The 16,664-nt window shown below is 35.1% G+C and overlaps 1 protein-coding gene across 1 annotated transcript; it reads right to left on the bottom strand.

Annotated features, from left to right (window-relative positions):
• Positions 8,515-9,715, bottom strand: LOC109233583. Its single transcript, XM_019399468.1, has 2 exons — positions 9,604-9,715; positions 8,515-9,305 (listed from the first exon to the last, which is right to left on the bottom strand). The coding sequence occupies exons 1-2, from the start codon at positions 9,713-9,715 to the stop codon at positions 8,515-8,517; spliced, it is 903 nt and encodes a 300-aa protein (XP_019255013.1).

The raw sequence follows: 16,664 nt of genomic DNA, 5'->3' as shown, positions 1-16,664 counted from the left end.
CTCAACAAGAAATTTCCTTACCTGTCCAACTTCTAATGAATCAAGATAGCCGTTTGTTCCGGTATAAATAGTCATTANATTCAAATTTCTATTTTCAATTTTCTTGCACCACCCACTTCCCACCCTATTGACCCCCCCCCCACCCCACCCCACACCCCCACCCCGTACAAAAAGAAGTTTTAAAAGTTATGGGTTCGGAGGTTTATGTGTTTGGAAGTTTACGGGTTTAGAAATTATAAAGTTAATGGGTTTGAAAGTTTGTGAAATTTGTGGGTTCGAAAGGTTGTTGGTTCGAAAGTTTATGGCTTCATGTTTATTTTATCTAAATTATTTATGAATACTCTTGAAAAATAATTTTTCTAAATTTGCGTACCAAACAACGGAAAATGAATAAGATTACTACTTATTTTCCAAGAAAATATTTTCTTGGAAAATATTCCACAGAAAATATTTTCTTTTATACCAAACACACCCTTAAAGTGACAGCATTTTTCAATAATGTTTATGATATTTGGGAATTTTAAAAATCATGTTTGAAAATTTTATGGTATTTTCTGGTACTGATGGAATAAGTTAATTAAAGAAGACAAAAAAAAATGGGAAGCAACATCAGCCCTCAAATTCTCCGATCTCAAATGATAAGGAAAAGACCAACCAGCATTTCAGAGAAAAGGAAAGAAGAGGAAGATAAAGAGCCCTTTTGTAAAAAGATTCTCACCACTTTTCTCTGTAAGTTATTATAGGGATTACTTATTCTTTTGACAGCCTTTATGACTCATACCTTAGAATATTTCTAACTTTTACTGTTGTCGGATGAAAAAGCAAACTTTTCTATGGGGAGCCAAGCCAACATTTTCGTTTTTCACTCTCTTTTTCTGATTTTGTCCTAGATAAAAAATAAAAATAAATAAAAGGACCTAAGATCTAACACCAAAAGTGGGTGTGAACCACAAAGTAAAGTTTTGATTATTACCAGGGGCGGAGGGTTCGACCGATCTAGTAGTTTTGGTCTAAATTGTGTATTTAATTTTAAATGGTTAATGAATATATACTAATTATTAATTTAGAACCTAATAACTTAAAAAGTAATAGAATTCTGAATCCATTAGTTGCGAATCCTGACGCCGACTTCGGAAATTACGACATCCATATATGCTTGAATCAATCAAATGTTCCTGCACTAAACATTGCTCGTTCTCAAGCAAAAGAGCCAAGCAAAAATAATGCAGCTTATGACTTCTTATTGAAAAACCACAGAAGAAAATACCATGACGACTTTCTAGGTGTGTTTGGTACGATCAGGAAAATGTTTTCATCTAAAATGAATGGTTTTACCACTTATTTTTCCTTGTTTGGTTGGTGAATAAAAAACTTTTTCCGAAAAATATTTTTTAGTGCTTGGTTAGAGAGTATAAAATATTTTGAAAAAAAATAATTTTTTATGCTATTCTCCTCAAAAAATTATTTTGAAAAAAATATCCTTCTCCTCTCCCCCTCCGAAACTCTATTTTTTCAAGAATATAATTATTATTTTTAAAATTCACACAAATCCAAAGGAACGAATGTGCTACTTTACTTTTTCATACAAGAAAAATGTTGAAATTTGAGTTCGATAACTAAAAAGAAAATACTTTTTTTGTTGAAAAAGAAAGTATCCTTTCAAAACCATTAAAAGAAATTACTCATTTTGTTGAATAAAAGAAAATATTTTTTCTACATCTTGAAAAGAAAGTACTCGTTTTGTTTAAATGAAAGAAAATACTTTATCTACATCATGAAAAGAAAGCACTCATTTTGTTGAAAAAATAATACTTTTTCTATTTTAGTAAAGAAAATACTTAATTTGTTGAAATGAAAGAATTTTTTTTCTACACTATGAAAAAAGTACTTGTTTTGTCGTAATGAAAGAAAATGTCTTTTCTACATTATAAAAGAATATACTCATTTGTTGAAATAAAAAAGTATTCTATTTACAACGTGAAAAGAAAATACTCTTAATAAAATTTCTATTTAGGGTGGGGGCGATGTTGGGGTGGATTAGGGGTGGTGGGGTTAGGGCTGGACATATATCAGGTAAAACCGATAACCCGAACCGTTAATTGTTTATTCGGTTATCGGTATCGGGTTATTGGGTTAACGGTTCGGTAACGGTTTAGAATTTTTTCACTATTGGGTTATCAGTTCGTGCCTCGGTTTGCCAATCTTGTTAATGGGTTAACCGATAACCAAATAAGAATTAATAAAATTACGACTTTATCCTTAAGTATGTACATATGCTAGGGTTTCAGTTCATTCTCTCCTATTCTTTCTTAACCGAACTGTTTAGTTGTTTCATCTTCATTCTTTATAGACCTTTCTAGTTACTCCTAGCGTAAGTCTTTAGTCTTATACATTAGGCTTTTAACTTCTATAACAAAATTCATCTTCATATTGGTATTTTTAACTGTTAATGATTCTTTATTTTGCTTTATTTTCATTTCTTGATTTTGTGAGCTCACGTTGTGCTACCTATACCTACTACCAGTTTCTCTTCGCACTTATCAATTCTCAATCGACAATCTTCGTCAGTTTAGGGTTTATTTTTTAACATTATTCTTCTGTACAGAACATTGAGCTTTGACAATAGGACAACATCTTCTTGCCTTCTAGGTGTTTTTTTTATTTTTGTGTTAGTATTGCCCATGCACAGATCAAGGTTTTGCTCTATGGTTTTTTTTTTCTTTTCAGGTTAGGCAATTGACAAACAACATCCAGTTTATTTGGTGAAGCCTATAAGGATTGAGTAGTTGTTGTCTTGTTAACTTAATTTGAACTGTTAATATTATATGTTTGGACTTGTTAATTTTAAGGTGATATTGCTACTACTTTGTATTATTATTAATGTATTTGGACAATTGTTGTTGAAGAATTAGTACTATTCCAGTTGTGGCCACTGGACAGAGCGCATAAATGAGTAGTATGCTATATGTGAATTCTTCTCTTTTTTGCTTACCTCCAGTGAATTGTCTTATTTTTTTTGCTCTCTAGATTGAGTTATCTTATCGGGTAAACCGATAACCGAACCGATAATGATCGATAACCGATTAACCAATAACCGATATCTTATCAGTTTGGTTATCGGTTTATCAAATTTGTAAACCGATAACCGATATGCTAAACCGATAATATTCATAATCGAACCGAACCGACCGATGCCCACCCCTAGGTGGGGGTTATAGGTTGGGGTGGGCGGGGATGGGTAGATTAGGGGTGGTTTGGGGGTGGGATGGACGGGGTGTGTGGGGGTGGGTTGGTGGAGATGGGGAATAGAGTGGAAAGATTGAAAAAGAGTTTTGGAAAATATCTTCTCTTTTTTTGTTAGGAAAAATATTTTTCTCCAATTGGATAAAAATGAGTTCATAAGAAAAATAATTTTCAACATATTTAAGCCAACCAAACGTGAAAACATTAAAAAATATTTTCGTTCGCACCAAACACACCCTCTATTTCTCGTCATTCTCCGCCGACCTAGAAATATTCAGCTTAGGAGTTTTTATTTCAAGTGGTAATGTAGTTATAGGGACATTTTTTTTAGTTTTTGTATCAACTGGTGGTTCAAAAATGAGGATGAACATACATTAGTACAGTATTTATATTTAGAGTACATATTATCACACACACACACAAAAAAAAATGGATTCTAACTCTAGACATATGATGACAGTGTCACAGTGACCTAGTACACAAAAGGTAGATTTAGAAAATCTAATAATTGCAGGAGCAGATGACACATGCCAAATGTTCACGCTTTCTCTCCATATTTATATTGATTCCCATCTTCCTTTGCGGGCTGCACAGGATACACTAATCATTCTTTCCACAGAAACTACTTATCTTAGCTTCGCCACAATTTATATAACGATTTGATTGGACATAAATTTTAAAATAATATTTTTCTTAAATAAAATTTAAAGTCTAAACAGGACATAAATGATAAATATTCTGAAATACTCTACAAGATTTGTATATTATCGGTGAATATACTTAGCGGGCGTTTGGACATAGGAATTGTAAAACTCTAAAAAAGGTTGAAAATTTTTTTCAACTGAAAATGATATTTAAAATTTAGAGTTGTGTTTGGACATGGATATGATTTAGGATTGGTTTTTGAAGTTTTGTGAGTGATTTGTTTGAAAATTTTGAAAAATAATTTTTTAGAGTTTTTAAAATTTTTAAAATTTTTCAAAATGTATCTTCAAGTAAAAATTGAAAATTTTATGAATAAACGCTGATTTCGGAAAAAAAAAAATTCCTTATGTCTAAATAGGCTCTTAAATCCTTTTCTTATATTCTTCCTTTTTATCATTCTTGTTGTGTCCCTTTCCCTGTTATTCTTTTTTCCCTTTTCGTACTTTTCTTTCCAAAATCTTTTCAGGTTCTCGTGCTTAGAAGCAGCAGTTAGCTGTTGTCCTTTTCTTCGTAGATTCATATGAGTTGAAATTGTTTAATCCTTCAATATTCATATTGGGGTGTGCTTTAACTTTTAGCCCCCTGCTTCCTTATGGCAGAACTTAACATCAAAAGTTACAAGTGTTGCTAATGAGGCAAGCGAGGAACAACATTTATTATGCTTGAAGTTCCGTCAATGGGACAAGCAGAGATAAAAATTTCAAAACCACGTACTTTGAGGGTTGGCTAATGGGATGCCAAAAGTCTTCCTCAATTGAGTTTCATATTGAAATTACTTTTAGACTTTGTTGGAGTAGAAAATTGTAAGAATTTACTAATTGGAAACTATCATCTATATCAATTTATAAGTAGCTTATTACAAAAATTGGCTAATTCATAAAATATTACTAATATTAGCCAACTATTATCAATATTAGCCAAAAAAGGGTCAAAATTTTGATTTCTTTTGAGTGAGTGTTATTAGAATAGATTGGATACATCTTAAGGATCTTGAATTTCAGTCTTGGGATAATTTGATGGAGTTTGAGGTGGTTTGAATTCAAAATCCGAAGTAGAAGATGAACATGAAAAAAAAATTGTGTATCACACTTTGTATCATTTATGTATCACATATGTATCATATGTGTATCAAATGTGTATCATATTTATCCATGTATACCCGTGTGCAAGATACATGTGTGATACATGTTTGATTCATGTGTCGCTGAAGAATTTTTTGAACTCGANATATATATATATATATATATATATATATATATTTGTATTTCATCACCTTATTTGCTACCTCATTCGTGAAATTTCGTTTCCGTCATGCATCTAATGTTGCTAATCACACTTAGAAATACAGAAGGAGTTTTGCTTGTCATTCTTGGAGAGAATAAATATTATTTATTTGTATTTTTACTTTTTATCTGTGATTGGCTAGTTTTGTAAGTCTATAATTAATGATTAGAGATTAGTAAGTTAAGATTTATTTGGGACATTTATGTAAGATTCCTTTTACTAATATGCCATCTTATGAACGTTTGAATGAGATGATTCATTGGGCTCAATGAGGCATAGCCCATCATCACAAAACTCTTGTACTTGAAAGTGACTCACGATAAAACCCATTCGTCATTCTGGGCCACTCTAAGCCCACATTAGTTCTCGGACCCTTCTCCATTTTGGTGAAATTTTTGCGTCAAAGTAGCACGGGCTAGCCAGTTTTCGGATTGGTCATTTAAAAATAATTAGCGTTTGCCAAGTCATTGAACAATAGTCACTATTTTGCTGCAACAGAGACCGGTCCAACAAAATATACTGGAGTTCGGTGCACCTGCGTATGAACTTCCAGCATATTATCTTGGTTACTTTGCTGGCTCCAGTATAATATACTGGAATTCCAGTATATTATGCTGCAGTATTTTTTGGATTTTTAACAATGTTTTCGTTCAGATTTATCTTTTGAAAAGTGGCTGAATTTCGATGATTTTTAAAAAGTGGCTATTTTTGAATGACCAATTGTAAATCTGATTATTTTTGAATGGCCACTTGTAAATCTGGCTATTTTTGAATTTCTCTCAATTTTCGTCGGTTGTCTCTTTGTATCAATTGTTTAGTAATTGATCATCTTTTTATTCTCTTGTAACTTCTCAATCTTTCAGATCACGATTATTTTGTTATTGAGCAAATTAAAAATCTTATGATAAATTGTTAGATTTTTTTTTTTGGTAATTAATTTTATTATTACCAGGAAAATATTTACAAGTATAACAAAAAATTCTCTCAAAATTCACTTAGATTTGGACATGCAGCCCCAAATATAGTGCCCTCATTCCTTCATGACTACTCAGCTACAATATATAGATAAAAATTGAACTCCTGCAATTTCCTAGCTACCTTACAATTTAAATTTCCTCGACAGTGCACCTCTTGGACTATCATTCTGATTAACTTTCCACAGCTCCTTTGTGTTCCTCGAAATGTTCTCCAATTTCTTTCCTGCCAAATGTAATACACAGCACAAGCTAGCAGCATTCTATAGATTACATATATTTGTTTCTTCCCTGCTGCATGTCTTACAGCCCATTGAATTTCATCATTCCACCCCTGCACATTTCTTGTTATTCCCAGCCATTGTAGCAGTTTCCTCCATATTACTGTTGAATAGTTGCACTTGAAGAATAGATCATGGCTTTCTGTTACTCTTCCACATAGCGAGCAATCTGAACAAATTGCTATACCCCAGCCCAATAATCTGTCTCTCGTGTACAGTCTTCCAAGAATTGCCAAGTACAAGTTGAATATCCATTTTGGGTTGCTAATGTTGTTACACATTAATCTCTTCCGTTCCACTTTAGGTAGTTCGCCTCTGAGCTTATCATATACAAGCCTGATAGAGTATTCCTGCATGTTCATCACTTCTTCTATTCCTATACTTGCCTCATTCAAGTATTTAGTAGCACCTAAGATTTTCTGAGTGAGCCAAGCAGCTTGTTTAATCTTCACATTCCATACTACTTGTTGTTTAATATAGTACGTGTGAATCCATTGTATCCACAAGCGTTTCTTCTTCTTGTTTATATTCCATAGATGTTTGATCAAAGCAGCTTTGTTCCATATTAAGATATCTGTTATGTTCAAACCCCCTGCAGATTTTGGCCAACACAATTGCTTTCAAGCTACTAGAGCTTTAGCCCTGTTCTCAGTTTCTCCTGTCCATAAGAACCTTTTGCAAATTGTTTCAATTCCTTGAACGATCTTCTTAGGCAGAGGGAAGATTTGGGACCAAAAAGATTGAATAGCAAACAGTACACTTTTGATCAATTGCAATCTCCCTGCATATGAGAGGAATTTGGCTGTCCAGTGCTTGATTCTGCTTAGCATCTTATCCAGCAAAGGTTGACATTGAGTTATGGATAACCTCTTAGTACTCAGTGGGACTCTTAGATACCTGAAAGGTAGGGAGCCTGTAGAAAATCCTAAGCATTGGATAATTTGTTGTTGGATATCCTCTGTAACCCTTCCAAAATATATGGAACTTTTGTCCTGGTTTGCAATCAGACCTGAGGCTCTTGAAAACTGATCAAAACACTCATATAGTAGTTTAATGGATACCACATCACCCCTACAGAACAACAACAAGTCATCTGCAAAGTTGTTGCAACTTCTCACACCTGGGATGGTAGTTGAAATCAGGCTTTTCCTTCAGAGTATTTAATATTCTAGTGAGATACTCCATGGCTAGGACAAAGAGATATGGTGACGATGAGTCTCCTTGTCTAACTCCTCTTCTTGCATCAAATGGTCTTGTTGGCTTTCCATTTACAACTATAGTAACACTGTAGTAACACATGCCATGATCCATGAGAGAAACTTTCCTGGGATATTCATTTCTGTGAGCACTTGTTCAAGGAAATTCCATTCTATGGAATCATACGTCTTTTGCATATCAATTTTTACCATACACCTTGGTGATACATCCTTCCTCCCATATCCTTTAACAAGTTCATGTCCTAGTAGAACATTATCACTCAATATCCTACCCGGTACAAAAGCTGCTTGACTCATATCAACTAGGGACCCCATTACTGTTTGCAATCTGCTTGTAAGCATCTTAGAAATGATCTTATATATGATAGCACAACAAGATATTGGTCTGAACTGTTTGACAGAAGAGGGGTTTTTCACTTTTGGGATCAGACTGACTGTTGTGCTATTTACTGGATTGTACATTAGCCCTTCATTAAAGAACTCCAAAACAGCTTTTGTAATATCCTAACCAATTATGTGCCAAGTCTTCTTGTAGAAGTATGCATTCAATCCATCCCCACCTGGTGCCTTTGAGTCTCCTATCCCCTGCAGTGCCTTCATTACATCTTCATTAGTGAAAGGAGATATAAGTTGTAGCTGCTGAGATCTTGTAAGCCCAGGTCCTTTGCTCATTATACTAGGATTGATAGCAGGTATGCTATTAGTGGAAGTCCCTAGCAGTCCTTTGTAGAACCCCACAATTTCTTGCTCAATATCTTCTGGTTTGCTGATCAGTCTTCCCTTGTCATCCTGTAGGAATTTTATCTGATTCTATGCTGCTCTCCCTTTCATGCTTGCAAAGAAAAAGGCTGTGTTGGTATCACCCAATTGGAGCCATTGGATTCTAGATCTTTGTCTATAGATGCTCTCCTCTATTGTACTCCATTTTTCTAGTTGATTTTTTGCATTTCTTTCTGATTCAAACATGTCAGCTATTGTTGTAGTGGTTCTCATCTGTGCTTGAATGTTGGCTAACTCCTCCCTCAATTGTTGAACCTCGTTTGTTGTACTGGTAAATTCCCTTTTGTTCAGACTCTTAAGGGCCACTTTGACACTTTTTAGATTGTGCCAGATGTCTTTCATACTTCTGTTCTCCTTATTCCATATGTCTCTAATTATACTATCAAAATCTGGATGCTCAGCAAGACAATTAAAAAACTTGAAAGGTCTCCCTTTATGTTCCAGTTCTACTTCCAACTCTATACATAATGGAGAATGATCAGAGAACTGAGGATCCATCACATGTACTTGCATTGGAGGCATGTTTATCATCCAGTGTGCATTGACTATGGCTCTGTCGATTCTACTATAAAAACGGCTATTTCTCCATGTATAAGATCTACCCACAGTTCCAACTTCATTCAATCTGCAGTCCTCCATTAGAGATCTAAAGTCTTTGATCTCATTTTCCTGTACCACTGTGCCATTTACCCTATCTTCAATATCCCTTATTGCATTAAAGTCTCCCATGATTAGCCAGGAGTTATTCATCTGAGAATCTATCCTCCTTAGTGCTTCCCACATGTCACACCTATGAGCAATGGTATGCAATCCATAAATGGCTGTAAAAGCAATTTGTTGCTAGAAACAGCTATTTTCAACTATGCCATGGATGTATTGAGCATGCTTCTGAATCAGAGTGAACTGAATACTATTAGTATCCCATAGAATTCATATTCTTCCTTTCTCATTAGTTGAACTATTAGAACACCAACTCCATCCAGGTGCACATTTATTGATGATCTCTTTTTCTTTATTGGTCTGTACTCTGTGTTCTACTATTGCTATAAGACTAATTTTATGTTTTTTCAAGAAAGTTTTCATCTCCTTCTGCTTATGTACCTTATTGAAGCCCCTCACATTCCAAGTGACTATCTTCATATAGATTTTGGATTAGGTGGTGCTTTCCCTTCTTCTTCTCCCATCCTATTTCCAGCTTTACCATCATCTGCCAACTTGTACTGCCTTCCATTGTTTCCTCTCTTAGTGGAGAGAATCCATTATTAGTAGTGAGTACTTGATGTATTGGACTTGTCATTCCTCATCTGCCTTTAGCTTTTGTCCACCCTTGCAGATCTGTATTGGGCTTCTGTGGATCATTCTGTTGCTCTTGAGCTATTTGCTTGCCTGTGTCCTTCCCTATTTGTTTTGTTGGCCCTACTGCCACCCATTGAGTTACTGATTTCTTTGACTGCTGCATATTATCATTTACCTTGCCATTCCGTCCTTGTTGTTTAGGCATTACTGGTCTTTGTTGCTGCTGCTCACCTTGCATATTACTTTTGGTAGCTCCAGCTATTCCTTGTTCTCCCTCATAGTCATGTCCCACCATCAGACATTTTTTACAATACTTTGGCACCCAATCATACTCTACCAGTTGTTCAAACTCTTTCCCTGCAGGATCTTGTATTTTGATGCTTTTGGGTAACTCCTTACTGATGTCCATTTCGATAAGTACTCGGGCATAAGAAATTCTAGATGCATTACTTGTACATTCATCAGCATATAGAGGAGAACCCAGCCCACTTGCAATTCTACTTAGAGTCATCCTTCCCCAGCAATTCAAAGGAAGATTAGGGAAGCTCACCCACAGTGGAATAGTCTTCAAAACTTCATTATACAGATTGAAATCTTCTGACCATGACTTTAGGATCAATGACTTTGCTCCCATTATATATGGTCCTGAATACAGGACTGCATTTTTCATCCATGCTACTGAATAGGATAACGAAATAACCCTCATTGTGATAGAAGATTGCAGGTTTCGCAGCAAAATTCCACCGAGTAGCTATGAATCTCTCCATGGCTCCTATTGAAGGTGAATCTCCAATAACATACACTATTATCGCCTTTTGCCATTTCGCATTTTCCACTTCCATCTCTTCCTGTTGCAATTGAACTTTTTTGACTCCATCATGAATGGTAGGAGGTACGAAAACCAGATCCATTCCTCTTGCAGCCATTCTGTTTCCAGTGAATAAGTTTGTCTATTTTTTCTCATTTTGCCCAATCTCTGTTTTAGCCGCCTCTGGATCTATTGCCTTTGTTGAACTCTGACTCTGTGCTTGCTGTTCCTTAGGAAGCTTTGTTCTACTCGTTCCCTCTATGGTGTTCTTCTCCTTCATACTACTTGTTTCTTCCATTGATGAAACACTAATCAATGGAACAGTGCTTACTTCGAAATTCCCCATACCTGTCTTCCCAGCAGCTGGTTGAGGTGTAGAATTCCTCATGCTAGGGCTTGAAGTCCCAGATCCTGTGTTAATTTCAGCTGCATGTTGCTCGATCCTGCAGAATTTGCCGAGCTCACTGGTGTTCTTTTGTCACAACTTAGGGCTACTTTTTGGGAATCAATTTCACAATTCCTCCCCAGGTTTCCACTTGTACTTCCTGATGCTATGAATTCAGCTAGCTGAACCTTTGTTACCATCTTCTTTGGTCGTCCCCTCCCCATTTCCGATTAGCGCAGGAGCATGCACGCAATCGTGCGCCGAGAAAGAAAGTTTGTGCTATTTATGCATTTATTTGGTGGACTGTAACTTCCTCAGAAACATTAAAAATTGTTAGATTACAATGTAGAAATTTGTAAGTCATTGCAAACATTACACAATAGTCTAATAATTTGCCTGTAAAATTGAACAAAGTGAAAATTGTATCAATAAATATTAGACCCGAGTCTAACGCATAGATAATTTCCTCAAGATTATGTATGCACAACTTTTTAAAATAGAGACAACTTCTAAATAATAGCCTAAAAAGAAACATCTGCGCAAATAAACTGAAGAGCAATCCAGTGTCATGGGTCCTAATTCGAGTAATGAGTCAAAATCTCTGACTCTTTAAATACCTTGTTGAGCCTTCTTTGCTCCACCTTTAACTATGTGAAAAAAGAGTTTAACCAAAGAACCTGGTTGTTTCACATTTTATTTAGGCAGGATAGATCGGGATGAACTTTAAGTTGGCGACTACAAAAAAACCCCAATTACCAACAATAAAAATTGTTGGTAAATTGATCAAATTGGTCGGCAATTTGAGTTACTAACATATTACCAACGGATATCGGTCCGTTGCTAAAAGGCTCGAAGGTAAATTTTACCGACCAATTTGAATTCATTGGTAAAATTACCAACTAAAAATCAATTAGTAAATACCAAATGAATTTGTTGGTAATTTTGAATCTTGAGTCCAAGATTTTCGTTGGTAAATCTACCGACCAAAATTTGGTTGGAATTCCGTTAGTAACTTTACTAACAGATAGAAAATGGATTAGTAAATTTGATTTTGCATTATTTAAATTGTGTTTGTAATCGGTTGGTAAATATAGTAACAAGAAAAATTTCGTAAGTATTCCGTTAGCAACTATACTAACGGATAACAACTTAATTAGTAAATCTGATAGTATATTTTTAAAAATACGTTGTTAATCGGTTGGTAATTTTAATAATGGAAAAGTTCTATTGAGTAAATTGTTGGTAATTTACCAAAAAATTTCAAATTCGTTAGCAAATATAATTATTTATTTTTAAAAATTACGTTAGCAATTTGTTAGTATTTCGTCATAAAATTTACTAACAAATTGTAAACGTTTAGCAAATATTACTAATTAAATGGGTATATTAAATTTTTTATTTTTAATAGTTGTATTAATATTAATTTTAAAGCTTTAAAAGATCTAAAAAACACATAAACAAAACAAAAAACATACTAGCACTTTATAAATAATAATAACATTTATCATGAAGTTGAAATCAGAATCCAAACGTGTCTAACATAAAAGAACCTAAAATAAATCAATATGACTAGTGTCATTATTTGACGACGAGTCATGTCGCCGAGAAGGCGATGTAGGTAAGCCACCTATAAGGACCGACAGACAGTTTTGGAGTAGTTGATCAACTTGCTCGCACACTTCTTGTTGCATTTCATGTCTTATCTCTTCACACAGTTCTTGTCGCATTTCTTGTCTAATCTTTTCTCTGATCTCTGATCTCATCTCATGCTTCATCTTTTTTTTTTACAACTTGTTTGGATGGTTGTTACCTATTGTATTGTATCGTATTGTTATTTTAAATACGATGTTTGTTTTGATTGTTACTTAAATTTTATTGTATCATATCGTTAAATTTATCGTTACGTAATGACAGAAAGTACCACTTTATGGAACGATAGATTTGGTATAGTAGCGTCGTTACCTTGATTTTTCTCTCAATTTGCCCTTCCTTATTATTAAATAATTATATTTTATCATTTACCTTACTTTATTATATGATAATTCTACTCCATTCCTATTTTTTCTTATTAATGTTTCTAGTTTATTCTTCATATTGTTGGTTGTGACATCATGAAACGACGACAAATAATACAATTTATCCAAGATTGTATTCATCATGGCTAGTTTTATAAGTCTATAATTAATGGTTAGAGATTAGTAAGCTAGGACTTGTCTGGGACATTTCAGTAAGTTTCCTTTTACCAATATACCAGCTTATGAACGTTTGAATGAGATGATTTCATTGGGCTCAATGAGGCGTAGCCCATCATAATAAAACTCTTGTACTTGAAACTTAAAAGTGACTCACAATAAAACCCATTCGTCATTCTGGGCCACTCTGGGCCCACATTAGTTCTCGGACCCTTCTCCATTTTGGTGAAATTTTTGCCGGTTCTCTTTGTATCAATTGTTTAGTAATTGGTCATCTTTTTTTTTTTTTTTTGGTTTTCCACTCGGTATCCGGTACCTGCATTGGAGCCCGACTATATCCGGATTCGCATCGCGTAGGGCCCCTTTCGGGGGGAAGCGCTCCCTACCAAGGATTTTTCCATACCCAGGGCTCGAACTCGAGACCTCTGGTTAAGGGAGGAGCAGTCCCATCCACTGCACCACATCGTTTGGTGGTAATTGATCATCTTTTTATTTCTCTTGTAACTTCTAAATCTTTGAAATCACGATTTTTTGTTGTTGAGCAAATTAAAAATCTTATGAGAAATTGTTAGATCACAATGTAGAAATTTGTAAGTTATTGCAAACATTACACAATAATCTAATGTTTTGCCTGTAAAATTGAACAAATTGAAAATTGTATCAACAAATATTATACCCGAGTCTAATGCTATCCGGAATAGATAATTTCCTAAAGATTATATTTGCACAACTTTTTAAAATAGATACAACTTCTAAATAATGCCCTACAAAGAACCATTTGCGCAAATAAACTGATGTAGCATTCCAGTGTCATGGGTCCTAATTCAAGACACATATAATGAGTGAAAATCTCTGACTCTTAAATAGCTTGTTGAGCTTTCTTTGCTCCACCTTTGTCACGACCCGGAATTTTTACTGTCGGGACTGTGATGACGCTTAACATTTCACTTGCTAGGCAAGTCAATGTTAGAACAATCTATCAATTTTTAACATTTTAAATTAATTAATGAGAAAGAACTGAAATAACTGAAATAATCTAAAGTAAAAATATGGAAGCTAAAACAGCCAAACTCCGATACAACCCTAGATCCGGTGTCACAAGTGCACATGCTACTAAGATAGTACAAATAAGGGTCTGAAATAACATACAACTGTCTGAAAGGAAAGTACACAGCTAAATAAAAAGGGAAGGGGACTCCAGGAGCTGCGGGCGTTGAGTAGCTGTACCTCAAGCTCCACAAGCTGTTCAATTCGAGCACGCTAATAACCGAAGCTGGGACCGACTCAAAAATCTGCACAAGAAGTGCAGAGTGTAGTACATTATCCGAGGGTCCCTAATTCCCTAAAGTCAAGGTTAAACTCAGCACTTACCTTACTCCGCACTCAATTCAGAGCGCTACCGGGGCCTTTTCCCAGAATCCGCCTATAAACCACTCGTATCTAGCCACAATTGATTCAATAATATCAAATATTGCTAAAGGAATCAAATACAATGCATAAAATTAGAATTTCCAAACTTTCCCCCAAAAAGTCAAAAGTCAACCTCGGCCCCGCTTGGTCAAAACCTGAAATTCGAGTAAAAAGTCGATTACCCGTTCACCCTCGAGCCCGATTATGTAATTTGTTTCAAAATCTGAACTCAATTTGAGGTCTAAATTCTAATTTTACAAAAATTTATAATTCTACCCAAACCCTCAATTTCTACCATGAAAAATCCTAGATTTTAGGTGGAAATCTTATAAAATATAATGGGTAATTGAAAAGAAGTAGGTTAGAATCACTTACCAACAAATTGGGAAAGAAAAACTCTTGGAAAAATCGCCTCTAGGGTTTTTTAGTTTTGAAAGTTGAAAGAATGGGCAAAATCCCAATTTTGATTTGTTTTAACCACTGGGCGTCAGGCCTTCTTCGCTTTCGCGAAGAGCGTGACGCGATCGTGAAGAGCAAGGCCTCATTGGCTTACGCGTTCGCGCAGGCTTAAGCCCCCTAGCCTTCGCGTTCTCTATCCTTGTATCGCGTTCGCGAAGAACAACATTCAAGTCCTAGCCCAACCTATCCAATACTACGCGTTTGCGTGGGTGTGGACGAGTTCGCGAAGGGTAGTCCCCCCACTGCTCCGCGTTCGCGTCCTGTTCCTCGCGTTCGCGTAGAGTACCTTTCCCCCAGTCCCCACTTACCTTTGGCAATCACGGTTGGATATACACGCGATCGCGTAGAAGCTTACACCAGACACCAGCAGGAATGGAAAAACTAGAAATTTTCTAAGTTCAAAAGGTCCGTAGACTATCCGAAACTCACCCGAGCCCTCGAGGATCCAAACCAATTATGCACACAAGTCCAAAAACCTCATACGAACTCGCTCGCGTGATCAAAACACCAAAATAACGCCTATAACTACGGATTTGACACCACATCAAATGAAATTTTCAAGAAAACTTTAAAACATCTATTTTAACAATCTAACGTCCGATTCACGTCAAACCAACTCCGTTTCTCACCAAATTTAACAGAAAAGTCATAAATATAGTAATGGACCTATACCAGACTCCGAAACCTAAATACGGATCCGGTATCAACAAAATCAAACATCAGTCAATTCTTAAAAATTATTAAACCTTTAAACTTTCAATTTTCGACAAAAATCAATAACTCGAGCTAGGGACCTCCGAATTCGATTCCAGGTATACACCCAGGTCCCAAATCATGGTACGGATCCACCAAGACCGTCAAAATACGAATCCAAATCCATTTGCTCAAAACGTTGACCGAAGTCAACTCAAATAAATTTTTTGAAGCAAAATTTCATATTTTATCAGTTTTTAACATAAAATCCTTCTGAAAAAATATTCAGACTGCGCACGCAAAATAGAGAAAGGCATAAAGAAGCTATTGGAGGCTCCAAAACACATAATTAGGTTCTACAATTCTAAATGACCTATCAGGTCATCAAAACCTTTAACTATGTGAAAAAAGAATTTAACCAAAGAACTTGGTTGTTTCACATTTTATTTAGGCAGGATAGATCGGGATCTCCTAAACTTGATGATATTTATTCAATCTACAACTAAACTTTAAGTTGGCGACTGAAAAAAAAACCCCAATTACCTTCAAACAAAATTATTGGTAAATTGATCAAAATGGTTGGCAATTTGAGTTACTAACATATCACCAACGGATATTGATCCGTTGCTAAAAGGCTCGAAAGTAAATTCTACCAACCAATTTGAATTCGTTGGTAAAATTACCAGCTACAAATCAGTTAGTAAACACCAAATAAATTTGTTGGTAATTTTTGAATTTTGAGTTCAAGAATTTCGTTGGTAAATTTACTAACCATTTTCGGTTGGAATTCCGTTAGTAACTTTACTAACAGATAGAAAATGGATTACTAAATTTGATTTTTCATTATTTAAATTGTATTTGTAATCGGTTGGTAAATATAGTAACAAGAAAATTCCGTTAGTATTCCGTTAGCAACTACACTAACGGATAACAACTT

Source organism: Nicotiana attenuata, chromosome 10, assembly GCF_001879085.1.
Source record: "Nicotiana attenuata strain UT chromosome 10, NIATTr2, whole genome shotgun sequence".
NCBI lineage: Eukaryota > Viridiplantae > Streptophyta > Magnoliopsida > Solanales > Solanaceae > Nicotiana > Nicotiana attenuata.
This window is presented reverse-complemented; position numbering and strand designations above follow the sequence as displayed.